A 17,425-nucleotide genomic window follows, 5' to 3' on the forward strand; every position below is an offset into this window, starting at 1 on the left:
CTGCATGCCACGACCTTTGGATCCTTATTTCCAAACCCTGAGAGATTTGGATTGAAGTCTCGAGGGCTGCGGGATACGTGGCATCGATTACTTATTTTTTCGAATTTATCTGAAAAGTAAGTAAGGAAGATTCAAGACTAATGTGACCCTCAGCCTGATTTTCCGATTCAACCTAAGCCTCGGGGGCTACTCCATATGGAGTGCGATTTTTCAATCGCACACCATACCAAAGAAGTAACTCGGGGCATGAGCACCTCATAGCTTCGATGCAGCCAAAAAAGTACTCGAAGAAGAACTTCAAGACGGAGCCTCAAAAAAAGTTCAAAGACTACTTCGAAAGTACTCGAGAAGCCTGCAGTACTCAGCTACGAAGAGCTCGGGGGCTTGTCAGACCCGGGGCTACGGGACTGTGTACATAACGTAGTTTAAACAAGATTAGGAGATAAAGTCTATCTTATCTCTTGTCTTATCTCTTATTTATGTTGTTTTCTACTCGTATGAGTAGAAGATAAATCTAGCCGGTACAGAAGGAAACTACTCGAGTTATACTCGGGTACGATTCCTTGGCTAGTATTGGGCTAGGATTCATGTAACCCTGTCCTCCCGGATATATAAGGGGGCAGGGACCCCCTCAAAACATAACATTGTACACCCAAGGCAATACAAACCATCATATAGGACGTAGGGTATTACGCACCTCGCGGCCCGAACCTATCTAAGTCTTGTGTTCCATGCACCTTCAAGTTCCTGATCTCGATGTCTCCTCACCTAAACTTACCACCTTGGGTATACCCCTCGGTGGGCAGCCGGTAAAATACCGACAGGCTGCTCCCCCTGCTCACCTTGGCGAGAAGACGGTGATGAGTGTCGCAGATGCGAAGCAATCCGTGCTCGATCTCCACATGCGACCCATTCTCATCCAGTTGTCCCAAGCTGATGATCGAGTTCTGTAGCGCTGGGATGTAGTAGACACCGGTGAGCATCCGGTGTTCGTCGGTCTTCGCGACGAAGATGACAGATCCGGCACCCTCGATCTCCACGGCCGAGGCGTCCCCGAACTTGACGGAGCCTCTCACAGTGGAGTCCAGGTTGAAGAAGTACTCGCGCGCGCCCGGTCATGTGGTGGGTGGCACCGGTGTCGAGGTACCATCCGTTGATCTTCTCGTCGCTCGCGCCCTTCTCGAGGAAGGCGTGAGCTCGTGGCTCATCGAAGTGGAGGAGCGCGGTGATGGCTAGCACGGAAGAGGAGCGTAGCTCGACACCCCCGTGCATCAGGAACAAAGCCGGCTCGTCGTCGACTCGAGCTTGCAAGACGTGAGCCTAGCCGCCACGCTTGGGCTGCCTGCAGTCCTTGGACCAATGGCTGGGCCCACCACAGTTGTGGCAGGTGTCGTCGCAGGTGACCTTGCGCTCACCGGTGCCACCACCACCAGCGCCTCCATGGCCCCGGGGAGCCTTGCGCTCCTGGCGGAAGAGCCACTGCTCCTCTATGAAGAGAAGCTTGCCACCAATGGTGACCGGCCACCGCCTTGAACCGCCCCGTCACCTCCTCGATTGATAGTGTCGAGAGGTCCAGCAACATCTCGATGGAGATGGCGACCTGCGTGTACTTCCTAGGGACGACGCGTAGGAACTTGTCGATGGCTTTCTCCTTATCGATGTCGTCACCGCCGTACTGCACCATCTGTTGCATCAGGCTGGAGAGATGGAGAGCGAAGTTCTCGACGTTCTCGCCTGGCTTGAAAGCCAGACGATCCCACTCCGGACTGAGCTTCTGCAGTGTGGACTTGCGGGCGCGGTAGCTGCCGATGCGTGATGAGGCGATGGCATCCCAAGCAGCCTTGGCGAACGTCTTGTCCACGAGGTTGGACGCCATCTCCATCGGGACCACCGCGCAGAGCACCTCCAGCGCCCACCGGTTTTCGTGGTAGTCGACGTCGTCGTCCTGCGCCGCGTCCCGCAACCCACGCACCTACAGCTTCACCTTCATCACCGAGCTCCACTCAGTGTAGTTGGTCTTGGTGGGGTCAGCCACTGCATGCTCCCGCCGGTCTCACGGACGATCGTCTGGACGATGGGGGAGCCGGCCGGCCGTGGCGACCACGGCGCCGAGCGACGTCGCTGGCCTCCTGTTCCGGGGACGGTCGCCGTCCGGGCGCTGGCCTGCCGCCCGCGCCGACGCGTTCACAACGTTCGGATCAGCCTCCAACACACGGAGTGCCACCACGGCGTCGGCCACCTGGCGCCGCGCCGCAGCGATGCGCGCCTCGAGCGCCTCCACTGTCTCAGGCGCGCTTCCGCGCGTCGCTGCGGCGGCTGCTGCCTGCTCGGCCTCTTCCTCCTCCGCTGCCTGCCGCGCGGCCCGGCGCCGCTCAGCCGCTGGCTCGGCCGCCGCCACAAGCGTAGCCGCATCACCATCCGTGGCCTCAGCCGCCCCGCGCCGAGCACTCGACATGGTCGAACCATGGGAGGAGGCCCTGGACGCCATGCTGCTTGCAGACAAGCTGCTGCCGAACCCGCCTCTGCTGCTCCTCTGCTCCCGTGAGCGTGCTTCTGCTGCACGCACGTCCGCTCCCTGCTCCTCCCGTCTGCCGCTGGAACAGAGCAGCCCACGGCCCTCTGCTCCCTGCCACTCCTCCTGGCGCGCGGCTCCTGCACGCCAGCGCAGCTACTCCTCTTCCTGCTGCCAGACCCGCGCGGGCCCAGCTTCCCACGCTCGCCACGGCCTTGTCGCGCCGCTCCTGCGCACGCCCGAGCCGCGTGCGTCCTTGGCCCGCACCGCGCCCTGACCGCACCGCCCGTGTGCCGCAGCCGCTCCTCTTCCGCTCGCGCGCCGCCACGCCGCGAGCTGCTCTGCTCCGCCGCCGCGTGCACGCTGCGCCGAGCCGGGTGGAGGAGAGGGAGGGGCGGCCGGGGTGGAGATGAGGGGTGGGGGCGAGAGAGAGACGCCGCCGGGCGCCGCTGGTGAAGGGCGCCGCCGGCGGCAGGTGGAGGGGATCGGGAGGAAGAGAGAGTGACTGGTAGGGGAGAAAAGAAATCATACGCTCTTGGTACCAATTGTTAGTCCTAGCATTTCTCAAGCCCAATAGATCCCAATCGATGGCAGTTTGGGTACATATATAGATCTAAATAAAGGATAAATAGGTGTTCACATATGCACCACCACACAACACACACCCATACTGGATCGAGGCCTGTCTGCCACGACTACTAACAGATAAAACTGAATATTCAACAATTAGAAAAATGCATGGTCAAAATAAACAAATTAGGAAGCCTAGTGAAGTCTATTTCAACCAACTCTCAGCTATATGCATTCCCCAAAACACGCATGCCCAACACTAAAATTACAAGACTAATTCAATGTTAGATCAAAACATGAATGCAGTTCCACTATCCAGTCACCATAGAAAAAAGAGCTAACTAAAGATCATGAGGGAAGGACATAGAATCAAATAGTTGTTGTTCGAATAGCAGCAACTATAGGATGAACTGGAAGGCAAACAGGGGAGGGCTAGGAAGGACACAGCTCTGTTTTTTGAAGCGCAAGCTTGCTTCTTAAGATTGCATATAGGTACATATATATATATATATAGTAAAGACCGAACACTACTCCTGCTGTCCAGCAACTAGCAAACTGACCTACGCTACTGCACTGTCCAGCAACCTGAAAAAACAATTTGACCACCGCTACTTGCTGTTAAAGACAGCTGCTAGAATTACTGACGAAACTTGCTGTGAAAGGACCTTGCTGTCCAAGAGAAATAAAGGAAACTGACCAAACTAGACTAATACTAGTTAAATAAGCTAACACATGGCTTACTTCTAACAATTGTATTGACCAGATTCTCTAACAGGCATATACGATTATAGGAATGCCCAATGCGATTGTTCCAAAAGCAATCCCCCAAAAGCAGACAAAGAAAAGAAAAACCTGAAGCACATCGCTATTGCTGGTGCATATGTGTAACTAAAAGGAAATAAGCATAAAACGCAACAATTTTTTAGGATAAATCGTTAGTTTACACTTACAAAGGAAAATGCATGCTAAACTCATATATGTTACATATCCTAGTATTACAGAACCATTTTTGGAATCAAAACCATGGCAGAGGATGATACTAGAGGTATATAAAGTTAAAAAAAATTAAAAAATGAGGACTCTATAAAGATAAGGTCAACAAGAATAGAGCAATGGGAAGGGAGACATAGCTAAGAAACATGAAAAATGAAATGCACAGAAAACAAAAGATCAAGTGGCAAAAAAGATGAAACTAACATTTGATTAACAAGCTCTTTTAACAATCATGTCCAATAGGTGGTTTTGCTGAAAACAACCTTCCCTCAAAGAAATAAAAATGAATGAAAAAAATACAAACATCATTCCTGTTTCTAATAAAGCTCTGCGGCTTATATCTGTTTAACTGCGTAGGGCAGGTTCAAGTACGTAGTATGAACAAAAGAAACAGCTAGTTTTAGACAAATCATGAGAAAAAAATTGTTTACACATGATCAGTCAAATTGATAAAGCACAGCAAGTACATTGTGAAATGAGGACCAAAGGGAAACAAATGGAAATACCTCATCAACAGAGTCATCAGAGTTGGGGTCATTGTTGAGGTTATTACCAGCATCATCATCTCAGTTTTCAAGAATATCATCATCGTCATCAACAGTACAAGGAACATAGCCAGAAGAGTTGCAGCCTCCCTCCTGTATTTCACAACACCACTTGAGAAATACAAATCCTCCTCCCATTGAAAAACAAGAGCTTTAGTGAAAATTTAGTAAAAGAACATGCACTGGCAAACACCTTATATTTCAGAAAGAGATCAAGTACCGAATCCTCCCCACGATCCCCTGAAAGCAAAAGCAGCAAGCAAACATAATATGGAAAGGGAAAATATGCAACTCAACAAACCTGAAGAAATCCATTAGTATTATAGCCGTACCAGCTTCCATCATGGCCTTCAAGACCAGATCTTTGGAGAAACCCATCCCCACAAAGTAATCAAGCATATAGGCAGACGGATCCGCCCCACTGTCTTCCTTCACATCAGAATCCTTTTCACAGTTCCACAAGAAAACACCACATTAAGATCATAACCATAATACTTGTGTAACAGGTAAAAACATGTAATTAAGTAGACGGCGAGCTCAATCCATGTACTTTCCCTCACTTACCAGCCTCACCAGCGAGGACGGACCAGGAGCATCGAGGTTCCTCGATGCCTGAGCTGATGAACCAGCAGCATTTAAGCTCATTGCCTCCCTATCACCGCTGCTGTCCCAGTCAAACTCATCTCTATCGTCGCTGTGGCTGATCAAGTCCTGTGACACGAGTGAAGCAACACTCCTCAGATACCCTAATTTAATAGCGGAACCAAACCACCCACAATGCCAGCGTCGCACCCAGAATGTAATAAAACCCTAACTCAATTTCCGTGCAGAAACCGTCAACTTGGAGTGTGAAGGCTCGAAATCACAGCAGTCCAAGGCCAAATTCCGGATACAGGGTTCATTACATAGAAAAGGGGAAAGAAAATGAAAGATCCTCTTGCAGGGTGTAAGGAACATGATCCCATTAGGTTATAATTATGATTTTGGTGATTATGTGATAACATAGTTAATGGGACTAGCAAGATTGTCAGCTCAAGTTTGTAGGATTTATAAGTCCGACAGATGGAGTCCAATCCATATCCAGTGAAAAAGCAGAGAGAATATATTTGAGGTGTCCAAATGATCGCAGCAATAATTTGGACAAGGTTCAGCATAAATATATGCATCGGTTAAACCGACGGTCTCAGAATATAACGGGTCGGTGCATTGGTAATTGCATTGGAAATCAAGTGAAGAAAAAATCAGTAGCACCGGTTGAACCAACGGTGAAACAAAAGGCGTCGGTGCATTGGTATTGTGATTGCTCAGTACCTATGTTTTGCTCTAGAAGATTTTGGGCAAAACTTGTTTAAGCACCAGTTAAACCGATGATGCGTCAATTAAAGGCGTCAGTGCAATGATGTCAGCACGATCAGACGTGTCAGTGTCAGAAGCAACGGCTAGTATTCATGTCCAGTGTGACCGGTTAAACTGACGGGTACGATTGATTTAACCGACACTTTAGACGTTTTGGCAGAAAAGCATGTAAAGGCTATATGTGGCTTGCTAGCCTATACAAGACCTCACCTCGGATCATTTGAAGTTGTTGGAGTCCAAGTGAAGCTATAAAAACTTAGAAAAAGTTCTCCAAGCAACCCAAGAGCATATTGATCGCAAGCACAAGCTTTGTGAGATGTATTGCTAGGTTAGCTTTTGAGAGTGAGTGAGAGCAAGGTGTGCTACCTTGTTTGGTTCTTGAGTGAACCACCACTTGTATTTCCGTGTGCCGGCCTCTTGGAGTTTTGGTGACTCACCGGCAAGTCTTCGACCTTCCGGCTTGGTGTGGAGCGGCGTCGACGACCTTGTGTGGGGGACGTGGAGACCCCCATCCTTTCAGGAGAAACTCCTTAGTGGAAAGCGGCATCGAGATGACCGGGAACTTAGCGAGAGCCTTGGTGGTTAAACCTTCATGGCGAGTCAAGAAGAATTCCGAAAGAAACTTGGCGACCGGCAAGCAATACTCTTAGTGCGTGCTTCAACAACGTAAACTAGGGGTAGCCACTGCCTACCGATACTACAAGATAAATCCACGCGTCAAAAGTTTGCTTCCTCTTTATCCCCTTCTCTAAGCTTCCGCATTTCATATTGCAACTTGTGTGGTTTTACTTTCTTAGTAGTGCAGTATCCTGCTAGAATTGGATATAGATTGCAAAACTCTTTTGAGACGAGGGTTTCACGCTAGATGAACCGTAGTTGCATATTTAGATAGCACGATTTAGTTTATATTTTTGTGCAAACTAGCCTGAGCTCTAGGTTAAGCTTCTAAGTTAGCCTAATTCACCTTCTCACCCTCTTCTCACGCTCTTATGCTACAAGCATCAATTCCTTTCGCATGTTAGAGAGAGGAGAGATGGAGACGGGAGAGGAACAGCGGTACAGCGCTCACCACCGTTCTGGAGCCTTTGCGAGGTGCTCGGGCTATCTTTCCTCGTCGATCCCCCTCGTCGTCATTGGGCTCACCGGAGCGAGGAGGCGGCGGGCGGGCAGAGGAAGAGGCGCCGCCAGCGATGGCGCTGGGCAGACGAAGAGGCCGCTGGAGTGGTGTGTCGTCTGGCCGAACCGCCGAAGTAGAGCATTTGTGTAGACGTCGCCAGGAAGACTTCGCTGACCTGTGGGTCCGAGTTGTGCTCGGGCACAAATGTCAGTGAGAATCTTGATGCCAGGGTGGACTCTGGCTGCGGGTGTGGCCAACAAGGATCTTACTCCATCCGTCTAAAAAAATAACTCTATGAGAAGTTAAATAATTTTAATTTAATTTAATAATATTTATATCTCCAGATATATTAAGTATGAAAATATATTACATAATTAATCTAATAATATTTATTTTTTAACATACATGTTAATACTATTTTTTATAAATTTGGTCGAATTTAAAATTGTACGACTCCTGGGAAAGTGAGAGTTGCATTCTTTTTGGACGGAAGAAGTAAGCGGGATGATGGATCCATGGTCAATAGTGTGGGGAATGATTTGCAAGGTTCACTATTTAGTATTTTTGTCTTTTTGCACCTCCATGGCATGGGTAGATTGTGGCTCAATTTAATTTACTCAAAATTTTCATAGCAAAATTACCAAATGCTGACCAAGGCATGGGTGAGCCAAAATTTGGCTTGCCAATGATGGGTCGACATGTCAAGAGAAAATGAGTGAGAAAATTGGTTTGCAAAAAAATGGTTATTAATTTAAACGACACTGTACATGCTTAGATGTCTCTAGATGGAAAAATATTTCCAGTTCCCAATTACTAAATCTTATTATAGAAATTTGCGTCCTATACATTATTGTTAGCCCTAGCTATTAAAATATGTATATATGTTGGTCGTAAATCATGATAAGCATGTAGTAACTCTATTCTTCTTGGTTTAATTATTACGTTGGTATAAAAAGGGACACAGCTACAGGAACAAAGACAAGTTGCTCAGATAGTCAGATAACATGGCTTCTTGTTTGTAGAGATATGCATAGCCCTGCAGGCAACCATAAGTAGAAAGAAGCGTAGCTATCAAAAAAAAATCCATCATGAGAAGTGACTTCATAAGAGATGAAAATAAAGCTCTTGATCATGGCGTAGCAAAAAGCTGAACGTGGCTCATCTGGCAGCCTCACGTATGCGTACAGTACAAATGACAGCAACCAGATACGCGGTGGGTGAAGACGATGCTGCTGTTACTGGCCTCGCGGGCTTCATGTCGCGTCCCTCAACGGCGGGCAGCTGCTTGCTGCTGGTCGCATGAGTCGGCACCGCTCCTTGCTGGAGACTCTTGTCATCACTTAACACCATCTTCACAAGCCTCTTGTCGTCACTCCACAGTCCATACCAAGTTGGAGGTTATTAACATGCTTGCAGGCAAAACCTTGAAGACTCCAAGGTGTCAGTAAACCAAGCTTACAAACGTGGATCGCTTCTTGATCCAGACATAATGCAGCAACACCTTGCAAACACTCTCCATAGGCCTAAACTAGCACCACCATCACTCTCTTATCTTTTGCTAAATATCTTGGATGATCATTTTAACACTCTGCTGGCTTGGGTAGTCTTTCCATGTGTATTTTAGTTCCTTTTGGACTTCAGCCACGCCTCAAATGACTGAGTGGGTATAGTTGCGTAGATATTTATAGCATTAATCCTTCAAACTAGTGATTGCTCCAACAACTCAAGTTTATTTAATAAATACGTACCTAGGATGATCTAACACAACTAACAGTCTGATACTCATGGGAAGATCCGACGTGGAAAACTTTCCAGCCATTGGAAATTCACTCACTCTCAAAGTGAACACTGGATTAACTAGCTGGTAGAAAAAAATAAGAGTTTCCATTTTAAATTAATCTGAAAATAAATTATGACCATGACGAAAATTGCGTACAGAAAATGAACATATCAAAACATGCTCATCAAGTAATTTAAGATAAAATATTGCGGCAGCAAGATTAATCGTAACCAGATCATACTAGGTATGAAAGATATAGTTAGGGACAGAAAACCGTACGTTTCTTGCCTGACCGGAATAACCGGGTAAAGAAGACGACGGCAACGATCAGTACCTCCACACGCTTGACGACGCCGAGTCGCGTCCCACTGATGAGGAGGAAGATGAACCGTGGCGACGAGGACGTAGAGGACGGAGATGTGGAAGTGTTCGAGCAGTCGCGCAGAGCGCTTTCCAAAAATCTTTTTCGCTCTCTCCCAGTGCAGGATCACTGAGGACGAGGTTCCGGAGACGTGCTCTCTCGATCGCCGGTGCACGCCAACGAACGGGGCGAAGCAACGTACGCGGCGGCGCAGCAGGCATGTTGAGGCGTGTTGTGCGTCTTCTTTGTTTTTTTTGGCACCCACGTGTATTTATAAGAAGGAACCGTTAGGATTTTGGCGTCCCAAAAACCAAGTCGGTTACGAGTTCCTAAACTTCCGCGCGTGAAATCCGTAACAGATTCGAAGTGGCAAAACAAATCTGCAAAAGGAAGCCGCGTGCCTACAAGGATTGGACCGGATTTTGGCGGACCATTCACGTCTCGCGGCCTTCGCTCGAAGCCCGAGCCCAGCCCAGCGAGCGAACATGCGGGTGTTCTTCCTTCTTCCTCTCACCCACACTTGCAAGAGCATGGAGAGCATCCAACTATTTAAGTTGGGTTTCCTCCACCTCCACTAGCAAGGTGGGACTAACTTGTTGCCATGCACCTTTGCACTAATGGGATTTGAAATTTTATTGGAATTATTTGAATTTATATGGGCTGGGCCCAAGTATTCCAACACTAGCGTGTTCACTCTCCTTAATATTGGAACTTCTGCGCGTGTACACATGTGCAAACCAAGCCACTTCTTCTCTGGAATGCATTGTTCACTGTGTGGCATGTAGATGTTCATATGGACTAGAATATCCGGCTTGTAGTCTTTCTAGAAACTAGCCAATGCAATCTTCTTTGTTGAAACCTCCGACAAAGCATCTGGCATTCACAGCAAAACATATGGCATGTATAAACACCCAGAGCAGGCCTTGACACTTGAAGAAGCTCCGTGTTACTCCGGCGTGTACACCATTCAGTCATTCACCATCCGGCGTTGTATATTTGCTCAATCTTCATAGCTAGGGTGCTTCTTCCCTAATATTCTGTCATTTGTACAAAAGTCAATACTGCTGCAACAGCCACGAAGCTACTCCATCTCCATCCTGCTTCTGAATTGCAAACTGCAAGTGTAGATTCAGTTATTAATTGGTGTGTCTGATGGTATTACTGTTGTTTCTGTTCTCTGCAATTAGTCTAGTGAAGAATCATCTGCGAAATTGTACGAGTTATTTGTGCTGTCACTTTTAGTTGAGCTTGATATTAAGGATGACATAGTTAATACTTTCATGGCCACTAGGAAGCGTAAAGATAAAGCTTTAACCTGTGTTCTGATTCTTTACATTGTAATTTATGGAAGCTTTAAACATATTTGTTAAATTGAATGTATTATGAGACCTTTTCTAAATATATATATAATGGTGCACTTTTAGGGATTTTTTTAATGTAAAGAGAACTGTATTGTGCATTGGTATTTTTTCTAGGCATACTCTAACTTTAAATCCTGAGTCCGCCAGTATTTGGTTGGAGGCTAACACTGCCATGCCTAAGTTTAGTTGAGCCACCGGTTATTCGGCTAGTGTATATGTTTGGTTGGCTATTACAAGTGTGGGAAACCACACCTAGCCCCGTCGTCTGACCCATTATCCGCTCGATCTTTTTCTTGTCTAATTTTGGCAGCTTGTATCATCTAAGAGTGTCTTACTTTTGTGCCAAGCTAAGTCACACTTTGTCTAACTTTAGTTGTGATCAGTACGCCCCGGACTGCCTGGGCTGTAGCCCGGCTCCTGATCTTAAATATCAGTGCACAGAGCTATGAAAAGATGTAGGGGAAAATGAAATTATGATAGGATTACAACTACTCTAACTGTGTTAGCCCGGGCCCTAGCCAATTTCTAGCTACGCCCCTGGTTGCGGTAAAATTAGTGTCAAACCAAATATACAATCAGCATACTTTTATCATCTCCTGTCACCAAAAGGATAAAATCGAGCAGCATTCATGTTCAGTATACAAACTATTTTGCTAAAGTATCTTGTCACCCAAGGATGGCAATTGACGTACTACCCAAGGAGAAGCTGCATGCATATGCCCGGATGCTGATGCTATAGCCACGCGAAGCGCCAGCGGAACTTGACGTGCACTCCCTGCCATGTGGGTCCCATAATAGGTGGATGCGTTGAGCTTCACTAGGGGCCCGTACGTCAGCTACCTCTATGAAGGTTTTGTACTCGGTACACGTAGCTCCACTGTGTGTGTGCGCGCGCGTAGATACGTACGGCACTTCCTGGGCGAAAGGGTTTGTTTGTGCGACTGGACCTGGACGCACGCAGGGTGTCCTAGTGCATCAAGAACCTTTTCTTTCCGCAAAAGCTTTTTATCCACTCCATCATAAAGTGATGGAATTTGGAATACGAAATCCAAGGTCCGATCCGTCTCCTTTTCTTGTGTGCCTCCCTCTTTCTAACCATGCACCGGCAAACATTATCTGAATTTATGTTACTTTTATTCGTGTTACTGCATCACATACGGCATATAGCTTCATTACTAAGCTAATAGCAATTATTTTATTTTTTTCGAAACACATGGTACAATTATTACCAGACTCACCCATATGAACATAATACAAACGCAAAAATCTATCACGTACAGGCACGTAGCTAGATTCGACCCTTAAATATACTAATTAAACAAAATATATAACCACAATAATTTGATATGGTGTTATTGAATTAGTTTCGCAACATTATTGTTTAAGTACTGGTTCTTTGACCCAACAATTAGTTTCAACGCAAAAGGGCATTGCTCAATTTTATGATGTGCGTGAGTGTGGTGCTACCATCCTTGTGCTTTGTTCTAACTTGAAACAGCCATTCCATTGCATTTGTACTTTAATCGACAAAACTAATTTGATATATACAAAAATTAAGGACATCCGATCCGACAACAATCTCTTTCGGAAAGAATAATGTTGAAGGAAGACTAACCTGTCCATGCATGTTCTGACGCACTCAGCACGTTGGATAAGAGGATAAGAAGTTACTTGATATGCACCTAGAAAGCATAAAGTGTGGGATATCCTTGACTTAAGTCCAAATTATAAGATATACTACCTTCAGTCATGTAAATATGATATTTTAGACAAGTCACTACACCAAAGCAGCTCAATTTCGTGGGCCACATCTAATTTCGTCGGCCCAATGCAAGCCGATGAAAATTACCAAATTATTTCGTCGGCTTCCACAAGCTGACGAAATTAGAAGTGTTTTCGTCGGCCTGGCATGGACCGACGAAATAAAGTCTATATTTTCGTCGGACTAGCACAGGCCGACGAAACAAAGCCCATATTTTCGTCTGCCTGTCGAGGCCGATGAAAATAAATCTAATTTCGTCGGCTCAAATCTGGTCGACAAAACTAACGGTGCCCTAATAGTACCTGCCTCCCCACCATTTGTTGTCTTGCCTACCCACGCGAGCCGCCCCCGCCACGCCGCCACTGCGGCCGCTCGCCACCAACCAGCGCCACCCCGCGGGCCCCCACCGCCACCCCGCGGGCCCCGCCGCCGCCCCGATGGCGTCATCGGCGTTCAAGTCCACCACGCGCCGCGACCTCCACGCCTCCTCCTCCTCCACCTCCCGCTCCGACCCGCCCCCGTGCCCACGCCGCTCCCGCTCCCGCTCCCGCAGCGTCAGCGCCGCGCCCGCGGCCACGACAGCCTCCAGCTCCAGGAGGACTACGCCGCTGCCCCGCTTTTCATGACTACGGTTTGCAAAATTTTCTTTGTTTTGCTTTCTGCTATACGATCAGCTAGTACACTAAGTACAGGCCGTGTAGATATGCAGACTAATTGATAGTCAATCTGCATTCTATGTGTATAGCAATCTGAATATAGCTGACTAACTGTTGTCAGGGGATGGCAATTAATCGAAAGTTTTTGTCTTGCTACTTCTGACAGATCGATGCTGAAACCATGGACGTGGCAATGAAATTGCAGTCATGGAGGAGCCGGCATTCGAATTCAGAGGTATGTCAATGGTTCTGAACCATAGATTGGATGTCTTACGTGTACGGTAACACTGTGCTTTAAAGAAACTTGTACACTCAGTTCCTCACAAAGTAAAATCCTCACAGGGCAAGAATAGGGGAATTGATGCAAGCTGTTCATCTCAGGGGTCAACAAACGGAGTGGTATGTAAATAGCTTGTGTACTTTTGTGCTTTTGTCAAATGATGCATGCCATGGGGTTTGCAGCCAACATGAACATGCTAGTGACTAAAAGTGTGTTTATTGCACAAAGGGTTCTCAACAAATGGATGAAACTGCCCATTCAGAAGCTAGTATTGCTGCTTCCTCAACAGGTCAACATCTTGAGCATGTAAGAACTGGTGAAACACTCGTGTGAAGCTATTGTCTGTCGCAATTCCTTGGTGTAGCTATGAACTTGAGAAAAGATTACTTGTGAAAATTGATGTTTTCTAAATGGAAGGAGTGGCACATATGCAGTTTTCCTTTGTTTTTTTAGGGCTAGTACAATGGATATGGCAACATGATGCCCACTTGTTCTCTGAGTTTGCACCATATTCTCTTTCAATACAATATTGCCAGGTTGAAATGTGTTTTCTAGATATTTCGCTAGTCCCGCTTTCTGTTTGCGAAGGAAAAAAGTTTGCCATTTGGCAGCAGAACAATTCAAACGTCCCAGTGGATCCAGTTCTGGAAATTCCTCTCGAGTTCGATCCAGATTCTGCTGAGTTTATCTTTGACATAAGTGATTATGCAACAGAATACCGAAAGAAAGATGCTTGAATTTGATACAGTATTTTCATCGGCTGGTGGAGCCGATAAAAATATATATAGTATTTTCGCCGGCCAGTGGAGCCGACGAAAATATATACAGTATTTTCGTCGGCTGGATGGGCTGACGAAAATACGTTGCACAGTTTCGTCAGCCTCACTGGCTGATAAAAATAGTTTTATTTTCGTCGGTTGCCGATGAAAATACGTTCATTTTCGTCGATTTTATTCCGTCGGCCTATTTTCATCGGCCGACCGACGAAAATACGTATTTTCGACGGTTTTTGGGCTATTTTCGACGGTTTTTGGCCGACGAAATTACGATATTTTCTTATAGTGAGTTATACAACTTATTTTCTTCTTCTTCCCTTTTTGTCTAAACATTAAGCGGTGATGATTATTGCATCTGTGCTTTGTACGGTTTTTTTCGAAATACAGTACAGACGCAGATGCTCACATACACATACGTATACTCACAATTATAAATACACTTGTAATCCTACCCTACCCCCTATGAGCACCTCCGAGAGACTGAGCCGGCTGATCCTTGAGACTAACGAAGTCACGCACCATAAGGTCTCGCTATTGACGAGCACGTCACCTACCACTGAAAAAACAGTGTCAGTTAAATCTCGGAATAAATTCAAGAAGATACGAGCACTCGTGTCGAGTTGAAGATTCGAACCTAGGTGGGTAGGTTCCAATAGAAGGAGCTAAGCTACGCTCAGTCCGCGCATCCCTAGTACGCTAGCGCAGAGACCGCAAGAAAATTATATTCCCTTCATGTAAAAAGAATTAATTAGTTTATTTATTTATTTTGATAGATCTCTGATGGTTCTGTTAGACAATTAGAGTTAGATCCATAAATACATAGAAGTCAGGTTGATAGTCATGGAGGTCAGGTTGATAGTCATGATCCAGGAATAACGTTCCCTACATGACTCCATAAGTCGACATAAGTTTGTATATATAAAACAAAACTCTTATGACATTTTTGTATTAGCTTGTGGACATATATGTATTCATTATGGGACGAGGGAGTATGTATATATATCTATAGACCCCTACCCTACGTACCCCCGGTCACGTGTACCACCGTATACAATAAAACTTGACACTACTACAAAAAGGGCTGGGTGGACCTGCTCTACTTCTCGCAGCTAAAAACGCTATAGGATATGCTATTCTTTTATATTAACTCTGAAATTAATTTGTAGAGGCGATTGACGCCATCACCCGCTCTTAGAAATTGTTTCTAGGGGCAGGTGATGCCATCACCCGCCACTAAAAATATTTTTCTACTTTATTCTAAAAATCCGTTTAAATCTTTACATATAGCAAAATAAATTAAAAAAGTAAAACTGTAGATAAAAAATATGCCAAATATATTTCAATGTATATAAAGGTTAAGATTGTGTAAATCTCAAAGTATGACTTGAGTTGTACGAGATACTGTATAGTTCATAGCTATTAGATAACTTATAATAATTTTGTAGACTATTAAATGACTTTAAATGAAAAGTTATCAACTACAAAATTGTAGATCTTGTCAATCTCTACAATTTTGGTATAAAGTTTAACTTCATCCGCGATCATGTGAAAAAGTTATGAATTTTTTTGCGTGGAACTATTTGACCCGCCCCTAAAAATGCATTTCTAGGAGCGGGTGATGGCATGACCCGTCCTGGAAATGACCACTATTTTCACGGCGGGTGATGGCGTCACTCGTCTCTAAAAATGGTGGTCATTTCCAAGAACGAGTGGCGCCATCTTCCGCCCCTAAATACAGGGGCGGGTCAATTGCTACAGTAACCCCGCTCCATTTGTAGGAGCGGGTTATTTTTTAGGCCGGCTCTAGGAAAAAAAGACGTCCTCGTTTTTTATAGTGTGAGTGAACAGTGAAAAAAGGCAAAGCACAAATAAATCTCGAGAACACCAAGTGAGAGCCGTCATGCAGAGAAAAAGCAGCAGGAATGATCCTCGGATTGTCCATAGCTCCCACAGGTCACGTCTCACGGCGACAATCATTCGTCAAAAAGGTTACCGGAATATGCTCTCACCTTCACCGACCTTTGCCCCACAGCTCCACACCTGGTGCACGAGTAGTGGATATTCACATCAACTCGTCGGATCACCATGCCCGGACGAGAGGATAACATGCCGTTCATGTCCCTGTCCAACCGCCCTGGAGGCATGCATGCAATCTCTCTCATACGCAAGAGATCACTTTGAGCTTATCTAGAAGACTAGAACACCAGTGCATTGCATCCGCAGTACCCTCAGGATGTGTATATATAGGCAGCCAGGGTCAATAATCCCGTAGCTTCAATCCAGATACTTCCTTATGGAGAAGAAGATGCAGCTCCCATCAGCGCCCCAGCTAGCCAAGATAGCGGCTCTCCTCGTCCTCTTCCTCCTCGCGCCCTTGGTGCCTTCCTCGCTGAGACAACCCTACCTCTACCTCCTCTTCAACGCGCTCGTCATCACCCTGGGCGTCGAGGCCGGCTTCCTCGCCGCCATCTCCGGCCCGCGCGACGACAACAGGCCCCCGTCGAGGACGGCGGCGTCTCCAAACCTGCAGGTCAAACCAAGAGGCAGCGGCCGGATTGCTGTCGTGAGCAATGCTCGCTTAGTTAGTAGCACGGCTGGGCCTTCTAACGCTCCAGTGACCCTGCCGACCAACTCCCCCAATAATATGCTTGCAGATGCTGTGTCGGCCAAAGACATTGTCGCTGGAATCGACACGCCGGCGACATCAACGATCAAGAAGAAGAAGAAGAAGAACATAACAAAGAAATGCCCATCGAGGGCGAGCATCTTCTTCATCGGGAGCGTGGACAGCGGGGAGGATGTCGATGTCATGGTCCATGAGGAGGAGGAGGAGGTAGAGGGGGAGGAGGGAGCCGACGAACTGATAAGGAAGCAGGAGCTGTTCATGAAGGCGGAGGAGTTCATTGGCAACTTCTACAAGCAGCTCAAGATGCAGAGGGAGGAGTCTTGGAAGAAGCTGCAGGACCTCTACTACCACCATCACCACTACAAGGCCAAGGCCTTCTCTCGCGCTGTCTCCGAGAATTTATAATAGATTGCATGCATGATTAAGTAACTCATCATATATAATGTATGTGCTGGAAATATGCGTTTAAAAACAACCATATTCTAATTTGAGACAAATTACATGAAACAATGCTACTACTATACATTTCAGATCTAAAAGTGGACCGATAAAAAAAACTGAAATAAACCCACGTATAAAACCATCACACTTGATCAGTACCGCGTCCTCGTGTAGACATGACGCAGTGCAGATCGTAGTTGAGGCAACACATAACATGGTCAATCGGCCTCCAATTGCGCTGTTTAGAAATCTTATTGCCATGCCTCATGCAGGCTTCACGATGGCAACG

The 17,425-nt window shown here is 46.3% G+C and overlaps 1 protein-coding gene and 1 long non-coding RNA gene across 2 annotated transcripts; both read left to right on the forward strand.

Annotated features, from left to right (window-relative positions):
• Positions 1-13,181: 13,181 nt before the first annotated feature.
• Positions 13,182-13,600, forward strand: LOC112892072. Its single transcript, XR_003228658.1, has 3 exons — positions 13,182-13,248; positions 13,356-13,412; positions 13,522-13,600. It is a non-coding gene; the product is annotated as an uncharacterized LOC112892072 (long non-coding RNA).
• Positions 13,601-16,356: 2,756 nt separating this feature from the next.
• LOC112895243 lies at positions 16,357-17,164 on the forward strand. Its single transcript, XM_025963183.1, has one exon. It carries the CDS (start codon positions 16,363-16,365, stop codon positions 17,098-17,100), a length of 738 nt encoding a protein of 245 aa, XP_025818968.1. The 5' UTR covers positions 16,357-16,362; the 3' UTR covers positions 17,101-17,164.
• Positions 17,165-17,425: the final 261 nt, after the last annotated feature.

The sequence above is a fragment of the Panicum hallii genome, chromosome 5 (genome assembly GCF_002211085.1).
Source record: "Panicum hallii strain FIL2 chromosome 5, PHallii_v3.1, whole genome shotgun sequence".
NCBI classification, from domain to species: domain Eukaryota; kingdom Viridiplantae; phylum Streptophyta; class Magnoliopsida; order Poales; family Poaceae; genus Panicum; species Panicum hallii.